Source organism: Carassius gibelio, chromosome B25 (genome assembly GCF_023724105.1).
Source record: "Carassius gibelio isolate Cgi1373 ecotype wild population from Czech Republic chromosome B25, carGib1.2-hapl.c, whole genome shotgun sequence".
Taxonomy (NCBI): domain Eukaryota; kingdom Metazoa; phylum Chordata; class Actinopteri; order Cypriniformes; family Cyprinidae; genus Carassius; species Carassius gibelio.
The window spans coordinates 11,289,498-11,304,870 of record NC_068420.1 but is presented as its reverse complement, the minus strand read 5'-3'; the positions used below and the strand labels follow the sequence as shown (position 1 = coordinate 11,304,870).

General features: G+C 39.5%; 1 protein-coding gene across 3 annotated transcripts in view; it reads right to left on the bottom strand.

Annotated features, from left to right (window-relative positions):
- LOC128014132 (chromatin remodeling regulator CECR2) overlaps nucleotides 1–15,373 on the bottom strand; it is a 28,471-nt gene that overhangs the window by 11,172 nt on the left and 1,926 nt on the right. For 2 of the 3 annotated variants that reach the window (XM_052597450.1, XM_052597451.1), the window contains exons 2-7: nucleotides 3,677–3,771; nucleotides 1,272–1,455; nucleotides 1,030–1,157; nucleotides 864–932; nucleotides 673–740; nucleotides 25–185 (exon numbers count right to left, since the gene is read on the bottom strand). In XM_052597450.1, the coding sequence (XP_052453410.1) occupies nucleotides 25–185; nucleotides 673–740; nucleotides 864–932; nucleotides 1,030–1,157; nucleotides 1,272–1,455; nucleotides 3,677–3,771 (705 nt within the window). The remainder of the gene's footprint in view (nucleotides 1–24; nucleotides 186–672; nucleotides 741–863; nucleotides 933–1,029; nucleotides 1,158–1,271; nucleotides 1,456–3,676; nucleotides 3,772–15,373) is intronic. The other variant, XM_052597452.1, reaches the window with a different exon arrangement.

Sequence of the window (15,373 nt, the reverse complement as noted above, 5' to 3'; positions counted from 1 at the left end):
CATCACATGAGTGAATTCTCTCACCTTGTGTTCAATCATGTTTCTGATCTCAGACAGGAAGTTTTGAGTGATGATGCGGTGCAGGTGCCGGTCCTGGGGAGAGATTTTGTCCTTCACACTTTCGGCCAGATTGACCCACTGCTCCTCTGTGTCACACACCAGAGACCAGGCCCCACGCTCACGCTCTGACAAGACATTACACAAATATCACCTCAACACATTCAAAAATGATTAATATAAAAGATTATTCATGTTCAAATAGCAGTTAAAAACCTCTAAAGTACACAAAAATTAAAAATTATCAAAATACAAAAATCTTATAAAACCAAAGAAACCTGTTAAGAATTTGTCAGATACTACTAAATCTATTAAGCTACCAACCAGTAGCTTGAGCTTTGATCTCTTTAAAAAAAAATTCTATTCACCAAGCTGCCATTGCTGGCGCAGTTTCTAGCATATTATTTCTAATTCTTTCATAAAAGCGCCACATTTCATGCTTTTGCTGAAAAAGCATTTCATGCACATGGCAGCGGACATGCATTACAGCCATCCTGAGCACATTAAGCATCTTACGATGCAGAAAAATAATGAAGGAAATGGTGCTTCAATAACCCTATATTCTTTAGGTCTAAAACAAACTAAAAGCAGCAATACTTGAGTCCAGTGTCTCACCTATTACAGGCTTGGGCTCCACAACAATTTCATCCTCTTCCTTCACAGAGTCTTCCCACTCCTCCTCCCTAAAACCAGACAGATTAGACACTTATCTGTCTAAATAATGCAACTTCAAAGAAACCAAACTATGACTAGGAAGTCTTTGTATAACATCATTTAAAACACTGCATTAAATGGATGTGTCTTACATGGCCAGTCCATCTTCAGACTGCTTTGGTGGCCTCCCTCTTCTTTTCTTTTCTCTGTCGTAACGGTCACTGTGAAAAGGTTTTTTGCAAAGGTTTCATTTATATACACTAACAAATATAAATGCATTTGTTTCTTGTAAGCTTTTGTGAAAGCACCTCTCCATACCTGTATTGGGGAGACATTGCTTCAACCGGCTCCTCTTTGTACAGCCGCGTACCATAAAAATACCAATAGAGGGCCCCATTCCCATCCTGTCCCAGAGGCTCAACACGTAAACTATCTGCATCCAGGCCCTGCAAAACCCAGCATTTTAGACAAAATGCATCGTGATCACTTCTGCTATGGTGAGTATTAAACAAACAAATGTAAAAGCTGTATCTGTTTTTGTGCCATTACAAGCTTGCTACCTTGAGCCGGTCAAAGACATCAGCAGCGTCAAGACGATAGTCACAGAGTCTGTGCAAGAGTTCCACCTGTGTGCGTGGTGGCAGCTCTTCAAACTGGTGCTCCTTCAGTGGATTGGCCTTCCCTTCTTCCAATTCCCAACGGTAATTGATAATGTCTTCCAGGTAACTGCTAAAGGACTGGATCCTAAAAAAATAAAATATTTTTGGTTACAATGTATCTTTAGGTCTTGAATTGACTAGTCATGTCAATTTCCAATCCATATGTCAAAAGAAAAAATGAAATGGAAGAGGCGACCACTGTGTCTCTTCTAGTAAATGTAAATTCTAGGGCTTTTCAAAATGCAGACAAAATGCCCTGACAATCTTTACGTTTGATAACAATAGGCAAAAAGACATTTGCTGGGCAAATATGTCAACATATTTCTGGAAAGTAATCATTGTCAGTGATCTCAGTGAATTATTCAGTCAAATGTCTTGAGGCAGTCACATGACCCTTTGGATACCCATTTAGGAATTTCCACTGCAATGTGTGCAGGTCTTTCTAAGCGAATAAATATTTTGAACAATTTTATTCACAACTTTGTTGTTTCTATCCAGCAAATTATATTCAATATTTCTAAATTTGCTTATGAACATAAAACAACACAAACTATCTTCTTTGCAGCAGCCTTTCACATTGATTTTAAGTTATGATAATTCATGAATAAATTATATGTTTTAAGTTCTATTACTGTCTTTTTGTGATGACATAGGCTAGTTAGTTCTGGGTGCGGTCAATTCGATGAACCCAAAACCCAGTTCCTGGTGCTAATGCGTAGGGCAAGGGTAAGCCTCAGGACAACAAGAGAGAATGTAGAGAGTAAAAAAGGAGAGAAAGAATAGGCTTATCTTGAGAAAGCAGAATGATCTTTCTCACAGCTGCAGGCCCCCTGCCATTCCATCTTTCTCTGCCTCTCTCTCTCATCCCTAACACTCCCTCCTCCATGCTGCTGGGGCGTTTAGCACATGTAGAATGAAAAGGGCACTTCTGTGAAAGGCCAGTGCCCCGCGGCCTTCCCCTGGATGCCAGTTGCTGTCGAATCTAATAAAACCCTTCGTCCTGTTAACGGCCTGCCTGAGTATGCGAAAGGGATAATTCTTTCCTACCCAGTCATCGACCAGACTTCTTTTTGCTGCTGATGAGACACCGCTATGGAAAGGAGCTCCCTTTAGGGGCCAGTCTTTCATCACAGCACTGACTCGCACAATAACTCACACTCTTTACAGGGATGGGGCCCATGGCCCCTTGACCTACTATTGCTGCAGGTAACCTAGCTGCATGGCTTCAGCACTACTATGGGCAACTGGTCGCATGCAGATGGAAATGGATTCAGAGTCAAACACAGGATGTGGGTTGGGCAATAACATGCGCAAGATCTTTCAAGAGCACAGAGCAGGGTTGCTAAATCACCAAAAACAGTACAATACTCTCAATAAAGGAATATTTCCCGTTCAATACAAGTTAAGCTCAATCAATACTAAATGCTAAAAGCATGGCACTTGCAATGGAAGCTAATGGGACAATTCTTTAAGGAGGATTTAAAAACCAACAATTGAAAATTGTATAAAAACACTTTTGTTAAAATGCGTATATTATTTGTTCTTTAAAGATGTTTAAATCATTTAATCTTTTTAGGGCATTATGTTTTCATGTAAACAAAGCTGTAAAACTAGATATAACACAAAAAAGGCTGTGAAATGAATTAAGCAATTTCATCACACTAAAATCATGTTGATAGTCAAACTGTTGAAGTCTTGTGATTATACTATTAAAACTTTTTTTTTCATTGTTTTAAGTTTACAGATTGGCACTGTTCACTTATATTGTTAGCGACTCACTGTTGCCAAGCTGTTAATAAAGGATAAGTGGAAATAACTATTTATGGAAATCAGCCAGTGCTGTCAAACCATTAAACGTGATTAATCCCATTCAAAATACATTTTTGTCCATTTTGTTTGTTTATATATTAAATATTTTTATATATAATAGAAACCATGAACATAAATATACATGTGAATAAATTCAAAATATATATTGTATGTATATTTATATAAACAACAAATATACACAGTAGACACACATTATTTAAACAAAAACTTCTATTGTGGATCCAATAAATCGCAATTAATCGTTTAACAGCGCTAAAATCAATATTATGCCACAAGTACTGACTGAACTTTATTTTCTATTTTTAACCCGCTTGTTGTTGATGTTACAATTTTTAATTAAACTCTCGCCCTACTTTTTTTATTAAACGGTTTTACTAAGTTTATTATGTACGTCATAATATGGAAGAACAGAACTGTCGCATTGTGTACATTGTGACTAAGGTAGGAACAGGAAATACTGATGGTGATGCGCTTACGTGATGTCTCTTCGCTGGTAACATCCTTTCAGCAGGGAGCAGAGGAGGTCTGAGAGGAAGTCTTGGTCTTGTTTCAGTAGTGCTTGCTCAAGTTCCTATCAAACAGAGAACAGCAGGCAGTGGAGGTTAGCTATTATAGCAGGGTTGAGTTTTAACTAGCAGTTCCTTTTACGAACTGATGAAATTATATAAGTTTTAACAGCCCAGCCTGACATTTTTATACCACTCTTTCACTGATGAGAAAACGCTGTAGCAAACTAAAGCCACATAGCGAGAGGCACTCACAGCAGTAATGTGGATTTATGAATTTCATATGGTCGTTTGACAGTTTCAGCTAAACAATATAACCTCCTGTTACAAAACTCTGACTAAAGTTAAAAGTAAAGGGATGCAATAACAGATCATGTTTGACTACTTTTTAAGGTTGTCATTATGCATTATGACTGAAACCAGAGAAAGACAAATTGCCGTAACTAGGAACTGCCTGTAGAGTGATTGCACCACAGCCAGTTCAGGAACCAACCTGACAAACTTCTTTTGTTTGCAAGAGACATGTTAAAAACCCTCTAAATGTGCACTGAAAGTTGGGTGAAAGTGGTGTCATCTTAATTAGTTTTTTAAGCTCTAAGATGACACCATTACAAAGCACTTTTACACACCATTTGGCTTTGATAAACCAAACTTCCTGTATAAATGTTTGTTACTCACCCTTATATTATACATGTTAGTGACATTTAACCCAAGGTCAACTTTGACTTATTAATCAGTACATAGAGTTGGGGTATGTCACTTTTAAGTACATTTAAGTATGTATAGTAATAATTAAGCAACAGTGGGTTTTGTGTAAGAAAGCTGCAGTCCTCATCTGTCCAAGCACACATAACACAATGCAATATGCAAATATTTAAAAGGATTAAATGCGCCTTTTGCATTAATTCCGACTTTCATAGTAAGCACACAAAACAGAGTCCAATTGTACTACAATAACTTATATAGTTAATTTTTGTTTAGTGGTGTTAACATGACCACATTTTCCAAGCCTTTCCAAATTGTAGCATCCTTGGTTCTCAACCTTTCACTTCAAAAGTTTGAAGTTAGTTGGACTTAAGTTTAGGTATGGGGTTGGATTAAGTGATCTACAATATGGTCATGCAGAATAAAGCATTAACTTGTGTTTTATTAAAGGGGGGGGGGGGGTGAAATGCTCGTTTTCACTCAATATCCTGTTAATCTTGAGCACCTATAGAGTAGTACTGCATCCTTCATAACTCCAAAAAGTCTTTATTTTTATTATATTTATAAGAGAAAGATAGTCTGTACCGATTCTTCCCGGAAAAACACGAGCGCCTAGAGGCGTGACGTGTGGGCGGAGCTAAAGAATCACGAGCGCCAGTAGGCTTTTGCGTTGAGAGCGTTTGGAAGCTGTGACACAGATCCAGAGGCTGAAATTTAACAAGAGCAGCATCAGCAAAGGTGTCTCTATGTGGTATGTACTGAAACTCTGTATATTTGCTTAGCAGTTTTGGAAAATGACTAATTTCCACTTTGTCGTCTTTTTTTATTAAGCTGTACATGTGGAAAGTGCAGTTTGATGACAACATCGCATGTTGTTTACTTGATGTGCTTACGCGCCGATAGCTAAGTTAACAACACAGAGATATTTGAAGCAGTTTTATTCACCGCCTGCGGTTCCAACACACGATCGTGACCCTTTTTCGTTGGGACTGCATTATCCTTAAGAAATAAACGATGTTCAAATCTGTCGTCAAACTGGGCCTTGTTTGTAAAACAAGCATCTTCGAAATGCAGAGAACAAACAAAAACACTTGCACAACTCTGTTGATGCTCTGTAAAAATATACTCCATCCACTGGTCCCTTAATGCTGTTTCTCTTTTGGTAATCGGTGCAGGGTTGTCTTGCCCTGGCAACCAAAAACACATTTCTTTTGTGACTTTTCGCGACGCTCTCGCTCCGATCAGGCTGTGCTCAGCCTCTCAGTGCTGTGCTATACGGGAGCGCGCGCTCTTCCGGCAGAAGTGCCTAAGGACCTGTATAAGGAAATTCCGCTCCATCTAACGTCACACAGAGCCATACTCGAAAAAAACTTTCCGAAACTTGTGACAAACCGGAAGAGGTTTTTTTGGAACACAAATACTCCTTCAAACGTACAACTTAATTTTTGAAACTTTGTCCATGTTTAGCACTGGAATCCAACTCTTTAACAGTGTAAAAAACTCAGTATGCATGAAATAGCATTTCACCCCCCCCCCCCCCCCCTTTAAGATTAATAAAAAGCCAATATTCTAGTAATATGCAAGCTAATAAGAAACTAGTGAGAATTGATACCTAAATTAATGTGTTAACAAAAAGACAATTCTTTGCTGAATTTAAACATACTCTGTGATGTGATGTTAAGTGCCAACGGTGGCACAGTTTTGTTCATAATTTCTTATTCCTGAAGCAAACTGATGCATTACATCATAACATCTGGTATAACCAAGTCATGAAATATCTGGGCACCGGTTTAAGCTCAGTCCCTTCGAGGGGCAATTCATGAGCTATTACCATCATGACCTTTGGCAAGACACTTTAGCCTGGGTTGTTCTGAAGGGATTTTCCCAATAATTAGTGCACTGCAATTAGCTCTAGATGAAAGCTTCAGCTTAATGACAATTCAAAGCAAATTAGACATCTGAACAGGCTATGAAAACATTATGTAAAAAAACAAGTCACTGTCAATATAAATTAACAATGTATTACTAAAAGAATACGAAAGAATGACTGGAAACCACCTGACTTTGAACACCAAACAAGTTGGACGTATGGTAAAATCCTTAAGAGTAACTGCACTGAAAATGCACCCAAAAATAGGTTCTTGATAAAACAAATAAGATGGAACCTTGTTTTAACCTTGAACTCGGTCTTCTTCCATTGTGTTGCAGCTATTGAGGGTATATGAAGTGGCAGTAAGTGGGACTGCAAACTCCAGCCAACTGAAAGGAGCAGAAGAGAAGTTAAGCGAAAGCATGAGCCCACAGCCACGGCTAGGCTGACCCAGCATGCACTTCTTTCTCATGCCCAATGTCACCAAGAAAGAGGGAGAGATAGAGAAATGTAAATGGTCAGTGCTGCATCACTGGTCCATCTCAACGAGCTTAGTGACTGCTGTTGCTTTCCTTTCACGAGAACTCACCGAGCCGCTCAGTCCCTCAGGCAACAGGGAGCACTTTTCAGCTCCCGTATAAAACATCCTCTCCCCCTTTGGAGCAGAGTGACACTACAAAATTAACTCAAGGGTGAGAGAGGCAGCCCATCCATTCATTGTAAGATTCACTCAAGCTGCAGATTGCTATTTTTCTCTAGAGAAATGGCGGAGAGAACGGGGTCATGGAGGGTCAGCTCACACACCTCCTGGCTGTGGAGAGGCACGGAAACCAGGAGCTCAGTGTCAGCAGGAGGAAAAACAGAGGGAGAGCTTGAAAAACAGGATGAGACAAGTTTGTGGTTAAGGTGGAAAAATGCACTGTCCTTAGATTGTTCTCTAGGAAAAGATGTCAATTGTATTGCTTAACATGCTGAATCTATTAGGCTATTTTGGGTTTATTGTTGAAGCAATTTAAAAGCTTTTAATTATCTCCTCCAGACACTCAAAGAGTCTAAAGTGTCCATGAAACTCCTTATTTGTATCCGACTCACTCACACTCTGAATGTTTGGGGTTGTCATGAACATCCATGAACATCTTCGAGTGATGGGCCATTCTGAACCTCAGATCCTCTGTTACGCCTACAAAACTTCCTGGTCCCTAGACAGTAAGAGGGCCAGAGTGGCCCCATCTATCAGTGCAGCCTCGACTTTGATCACACTTCAAACCTGAGGCCGACTGCGGGGGATTAACACAACCCCACTTCGCTTTTGAAGTGCCATTCAGTGGCTCAGATGGCAGAGAAGGGGAATTAATGTTGTGCGTGTCCTTTCCTCCACAAAGTCTCTTTTAACAGCTCCCTGAAGATCTCCGACCTCGATCTTCTTTCTTAACCAACTAGCAAAACAGGTATGGCAAGTGCACAGCACAGTTGGATAAGAAACCAAAATGATAGCATTTGATGAGTCATTAGGAGTATAATTTTCAGTTAAGTCCAAGGTTAAAGGAACATGCAAATATTTATTAAAATAGGCACATTTTCCAACTCCTTAAACAGTTGAGTTTTACCATTTTCAAATCCATTCAGCCGATCTCCGGGTCTGGCGGTAGCAATTTTAGCTCAGCTTAGCATAGATCATTGAATCTGATTAGACCGTGCTAGCATCTCGCTCAATTACCAAAGAGTTTCAATATTCTTCCTTTTTAAAACTTGACCATTCTGCATTTGCATCGTGTACTAACATCGACAGAAAATTTGAAAAGTTGAGATTTTCTAGGCCAATATGGCTAGGAAATATACTCTTATTCCAGTGTGATAATCAAGGAACTTTGCTGCTATACCATGGGTGCAGCAAGAGCAATGATATTACGCAAAAATCAGCCTATTTTCAACTATAGTAGCGTTTTCCATTAAAGAGAGTTCACCAAACAAATGACAATTCTGTTATCATTTACACGCTGTGTGATATTTCAGAGAGGTAGACTTGCTTTTAATAGTTCAAGCAAATCTTTAACATGGCTGACATGGTAGGTCATAAAGTTCAAGAATGTTTGTAGTGACACTACTGAAGTTAATTAAATCATAAGGTTGTATATTTTATCAGTCTCATAGTTAACTGAATTTCACTGATGAAGGTTTGTGTATCTGCCATGACAGCTTTGACAAAACTGAGCCGCTCCCAGTATCAGTCCTTGGTGCACTCCATAAGCACTCTACAGATGGTATACAGACAATTAACAGCTTTTGTTCGGTAAGAGAGCAACAGGAAGACAGTGAATGTCCCTCTATCTGTATAACAACCACCCCACTCCCTGAATTGTATCTCTTGATAGCACACTTTCAACCTACATAACAGTACAGCAACATAATGAAGTAAAACTTTCACAACCTAACTTAAGACTTTTTTCTTATAAAGTTTTTGCAGTGCAACAGATTCTGATGAGCAATGCTGGACTGGCCGTTGATAATAATGTACAGTGGATTGATACAATCCAAATAAGTTATTGTCACTCTCTTCCAAAGAATTTAACCATGCATAAAATTGCTGCCCAAATAACAGTCACCAGTGAGAAAGTGCATTACCACTTATTCCTCCAGACATTCCAGATTTAGTCCTCTGACAATCCTAGCAATTTATCCTTTCTACTGTAAGTGGAATATAATTTTTTAAAACATTTTTGGGTTAAATTTTAATATTTTGGTCATACCACCCATCAGTCAAATTTTAGAAAGGGTCAAGAGCAGGGCAGCTTATTGGCAGAGCTGGGCCACCCCTCTCAATGTCAGGGCCAGTTACAACAGGTGGCCAGACACATCCAGGGTTTGGGATCATTGCACAGGCAACTGAATGGGGATCATTAAATTTAGGAAACCTCTCCTCATAATAGCCTCCCCATATTCTCAAGTCTCTAGCGTGGCCTCCACTTGGTGGTCTTGTTGCCAACGTTTTGAAAAGGATATTAGCCTATATCACCAGGTGCAATAATGTGCTTATGTATGGACCATTAACACAGATGTAGTTTGTCAGGGAAAGTAAAACAAAACTGAGCATTGGGGCTTAACGCGTGCACAATGACACTTATGAACACAGAACAAAAATAAGTCTTATCAAAAATGAACAAATACTGCTTTTTATTCAAGTATTCCTGCTAAAAAAAAAATTAAACAGATTAAACCATGCCTTGTCAGTAAAAGTTAACTCCCCCCACCCCAAAAAAAAAAACTGTGTTGGTAGTGTGTGCACCCATCCACCCTATGATAAAAATGAGATGAGAATTATCTCCTAATCAATTAAGGTGTTTTGTTGTTTGATGTAATGTACATAGTAGTCGTCATTTACTCCCGACATCCGAGTCCCTGAAGGAGCAGTGGTTTACATTTGTTTTTGAAGGGAATGCGCACACAATCTACTTAAATGAGTTTATGTTTGCACAAATTATTTGTAATCCAGCTTCAGCAAAGAAGTGAATAATGTTATTTTTATGAATCTTTCCTAATGGCGATTTCCTTACAAATCACCTTTCCTAATAATGTCCTAGTTAGCAAGTTCCTCAACTCGTCACCCTATGGAAGAGAGGGGCAGGGTGAGCAGAGCTCATTAGCATATAAAGGGACATAACAACAAAACAGTTTGCTGTGAAAAGAGCTTTTTTCGACAAGGTAAAAAGGGTGTTGTTTTACACTACCTTTGAGAATTTTGTACCAAAGTATTTTATAGACTTTTCATTATGACCCTAAAGACCCGATGAAATCCCTTTTAAATACGGTTCATTCACATATTTTTTTTTAATAACAGATTATAGAAGAGACTTTCAACCATATATATATAAATATATATCCTCATGAGCCTAAACATAATTTAAGTTGCTTATGAGTCTGAATTTGTCTGAAGTGGAGTCTGAATTTGAAAGTGTCAACCCAAATGTAATCAAAGTAGATATGAATTCAGCTACCTTTACTACCAACTAGTTGTAAGCCAAGCATGTAGTAACATGGTAATATAAAAAAAAACGACAGTTTATTAATTATAGCATAGAAAGACCAAGAAGAAAGTCTAATTTCAGAGTTCAGGTTGAGTTGGTCTGAAAAAATTTACATTTATGCATTTAGAAGACACTTTTATCCAAAGCAACATACAATGTATTTAATGCTGTACATTTTATTTTCTTTACCAGTATGTGAAAAAAAAGAGGTCAGAACAAACTGACATTGACTATTTTTAACATCAATGAACAGAGTGTGACTTGATGTGAACACAACCAGGAAACATTACCATAAGCATAACAGACAAGACAACCATGGCTTCTCTCCAAACAACTGTTCCCAAGAGCAGATGAGTGGGTCTAGCTGGGCCATTGTTACAAACTCGCCTCTCAAAAGCACAGACAACCCCCAGCACACCCCTCCAAAACACACACACGCTCTCTCTCTGCCACCTTTGCTATAGGCTGAGGGTGCCTCACGTCTCATGCAAGCAGCCTCCCCCACCATCCAACTCCATCCAGCAGGGTGACATTCCCTCTGGAGCCCACATCGGTGCCACCCCCACCTACTCAACTGTCTGCGGGGGAGAGAGCTGCAATCCCTGATGACACACTAAACATCAAATTTCCCATCACGCTCTTACGAGCTCCCAGCAGGTTCTTGCATCATGCTGCCACGAGCAAAAAACAGCACGTCGCTCTAAGGAACACCTGACAGTCACACTCTAAGCGGGTTAACACACAACCCAACAAACTAGGACCACAATGGGGGCTTGATTTCATCCCAGACGAAACACAAACAAGCAACGGCGTGTGGAGCGGCAGCCTCAAACTGGAGACAGACACTGGGAGCCATGGGGCGCTTCAACAATGGAGCTGCCTGAAACAAACACCCCAGCGTACAAACCCCTCCACCCTGCTCCACCCGTACCCCATGTGGAACCATCGGATACATTTACTTCTGCCCTCACCTGTCAATCAAAGGTGCAGAGGTGGGGGAGGGGAGTTGGGGATCACAATGTGGATGGATACGGTGATTAAGGCAGAAGTGTTGTGCACATATGATGGATTCACTGTTGCATGGGGTCATTATTAAACACATGAAGAATGCAAAGTCAATGCAAAACTTGACACCATCATGCTAGGTGGTTGTTATGCAGTTGCCAAAGTGTTAGGAGTAGTTTTTGGAATCAGAGAAATCGGAGACACTGATAAATCTGTCTAGTATTCCATACTTCAAGTTTGGAGTCATGAGATTTTTAAATGTTTTAAATTAAATTTCTTATGATCACCAAAGCTTAATTTGTTTGATCAAATAAATACAATAAATATTGTAAAATATTACAACGTTAATTTTAATTAACTTGTATTGTATTAATGTAACTTATCCCCGTGATAGCCAGTCTGAATTTATAGCATCATTACTCCAGTTTTTAGTGTCACATGATCCTTTAGAAATTATTCTAATATACTGATGTGCTGCTCAAGAAACATTTCTAATTGCCAATGATGAAAACAGTAATGCTGCTTAATTTGTATTAATAAACACCATTTATTTGTAAAGGAAATCTGAACATTATAAAGGTCAGACACTTTTGATCAAATTTAAATGTATCCTAATGGAATAGAAGTATTGCTTTTTTTTTTTCCTTGAGTTCAAAACTTTTGAACAACTGATCACATAATGGCAAAAATCTTAAGTCTGAAGACTTAGAGAGATCATTCACATTGCAAACAGTGTGAGACAAGAAAGTGTCATGGCAAACTAATAGTGATACTGTTAAAAATGCATGAATTTCTTCTCATCTGGTTGACTGAAGTAAACCGTTTAAAATATCCTGAATGAAGGTGGGTGAGAGCGGTCCTTTTCAAGCAACAGCATCTGGGGTCTGAAATAAGGCCCGATGACCCATTAGTTATTGATGGTGCAAATCCCACAGCCAGAGCTCACATCCTCCTCCTCTAAACCACGGGAGCTCTACTGAGGATGAGTCCCTCACACATCAAAGCTACTAATTCAACACAGGCTTCACACATGCACGCGCAGACATACTTCTCAATCAGCACCCAGTGTTGGAGCAAAACGAGAAAGCACTACAGATCCTCCTGACACAAATCCATTTTCCTCATCTTAATCCATCTGCTTTTCAAAACAAGAGCCACTGTCGGCTCCCGCTCCGCCATGCCCCATTGAGATTAAATCTCCCTTTACAATCAAGCAGCACGAGGCCCTAAAGAAAAGGTGCCCCAGACGAACACCAGCACCCAGTTATGACCATCTCGGCTCTCCGGGGGGAGAGGCAAAGAAAGCCACCATCTGTGATTTAGTCATGCTCATGCCAGGGCCAATGATGGAGCAGCAGTGTGAGAGTAGGAACATGAATGAGGCTCTATTCAACATTGGCAGAACACACAAACCCAAGTTGGGTGGAGGAAAGAGCATAAGGGGGCACTTGTATCCGGAGCTGAAGGTGAGATGAGAAAGATGAAAGGGAGGGAGTCCATGATAATCCACTGGGAAGACATTCTGCCATGTAAAAGATCATGGATGGGACAAACAGCTGTCAGCGAACATGTGGATGTGCTATGTTAGAGCTTGAAAATGGCTCAATGAGCTCTTGCACAAGGGCCTATGTGATCTCTGACAGAGACAAGCATTAATTAGTCTGAATTATGAACTCACTCAGTCACAGATTCTCATTAGAAAAGACAGAGAAACAACTAACAAACATGTGCAAAAAGAGTCCAGCCACAAGAGGTAATCTTTGCAAATGTGGAAAATGGGTATCTGGAGACCCCTTTAAAATATGACTACTTATAGTTGCGACTATTTCATTTACAGATGTTTGGTGAAAGATTTTGTTTCATTTGATTAAAATAAAGTGCCCCATTATGCCTTTTCGTGTATTACCTTTCATGCAGTGTGTCATGTTTTTGACCTTGCTTGCAAGGAGACTCATAAAACAATATTTGCAACCTTAAAAATTGCATAATCGGGGCACTTAAATACTTTTATTTCATCAAAGAATAGACAGTGTCACAAAAGATTTTCTATTTCAAATAAACGCTACTCTTTATATAAAAAAAAACTGCATCATGGTTTCTACAAAAATATGAAGCAGCTTAAGCAGTTTTCAACATTGATGGTGATGATAAAGTTCTTTGAGCAGCAAATCAGCATGTTAGAATGATTTCTGAAGGATCACGTGAGACTGAAGACTAGAGTAATGATGCTGAAATTTTAGCTTTGCAAAGGAATTTTAAATTTTTTTTTTTTTACTGTATTTCTGATCAAATAAAAGTAGCCAAAATGCATTAGAGAATTTTCTAAAACAAAAAAAAAAAAAACTTACAAATCCGAAACTCTTGAACTGTACTGCAAAATTTTGTTAAGTCAACAAACTGGCATATGGTTTAGGAGAAGGCTGCAAATCTACTAAAAGCATCGAATTAACGCAACCACGGTCAATTCTTACACAATTAAAGAGTGCTTGTGATGGTTGGTTCCCTAAAATGAGAACTTTGAGTAATTAGCTCAATGAGCTTGTCTTTCTCTAGCTCCCCATACTTTTGACTTTGCCAACCAAACATAATCAATTCAGAAACTAAATTAAGTCCCAGTCCCATCTTTTTCGAAGGCAAACACTTGGAACAAATGCTCACAGATCAATTATCCACCCATTCTCTAGACACCATTAAATTGATAATGAAGACATATGAAAACAGACAAGCAACAAAACACCAACTCTCATCCTCTGTGTGGAGTCGGCTGGCTCTGTCCTCCGGCTGTGTTTGCGCATGAGGGGTGAGGGGGGACATCCTGAAGGACACGGCCTCTCTCAGCTCTTGGAGGTGGTGAGATTTCAGGGCTCGTTTCACAGCCACACTGCCAGGAAATCAAGCGTGCTTCACACAGACAAAGAGTACGGAGAGAGCCCAAGCGAATAAGGCCTCTTCCTGCCGAGCCCTTCTCTCATCTAGGGGAGAGATATGGAGCACGACTGTGAAGTGTAACCAAGGAACAATGCGCAAGGAGCCGTTTTGTCAGCTTGCCAAGACGATTCTCCATTGTCAGCCCCCAGAACGGATCCTGAGAAGAAAAGGAGCTGGCCAACACCTTAAACTTCACACTGGATCATTGCCTTTGTAATATCCACTGTGTTAGACACACAAAGCTTGTGACACTCCTCAGCAAATTCAATCATTCAGTGGTTTTCAGCCTTATGGCAAAATGTTGCCAAATTGTTTGATAAAACAAGATGCTTTCCCTGTTTATAATTATTATAAAATGTTCAGAAGTCAGAGTTTGATTGAAATGACGAACAAATTATTCAACAGGTAAGATTGTTAAGGGCTACATGACAAATCAGGTGAATGAGAAAAATCAACGTGTAAACTAAATCTGCTCATTTAAGACAAACAGCCAGTCATACAGCCACCTTATAAGGTAGGCTTTCTCCATCGCAAAAGACATTGTATCCTCTTACAACTGGATTTGCTTTCTATTTACTGAACTATCCACCTGCTTTTTTTAGACATCGGATAAGATCAACAAGGGCTGAAAACAAACAGGTGAGGTTCATGAAAATGTCAGCTAAGCCGATGGATCACCAAATCAGCGAGTTGCTGGGAAATCTGCTTTGATTAGATTCCCATCAACTTGTGTTGACTGGCTCAAGGCAAATGAGATGACAAAGTTTGACAGATATCCAAAGATGCAAAAGTGGATGCCAGAAAATTAAAGGATTTTGTCAAGGATGTCAAAACATGTTCAACCTTTCGTGGTAATGCATAGACAACAGAATCCTTACCGTGTTCAATAGCCACTCTAACACTAATAAGCATTGGGACAATTGAGATCACAATAGAAGACTGGCGCAATGTGAGGGATGACTTGAAAAACGTCTCAATCACAAGATTAAAGCAACCGATTAGATTATTCACAGTCCCATTCACGCACGGCTGCGAAGTAACCAGGATACTGAAGTGGGACTGAGAGCCTTTGTGCTGAATGACCTTGGACACCTACACTGAATGCAATTAGGATGCAAGGATGAATCGCAAAACAGT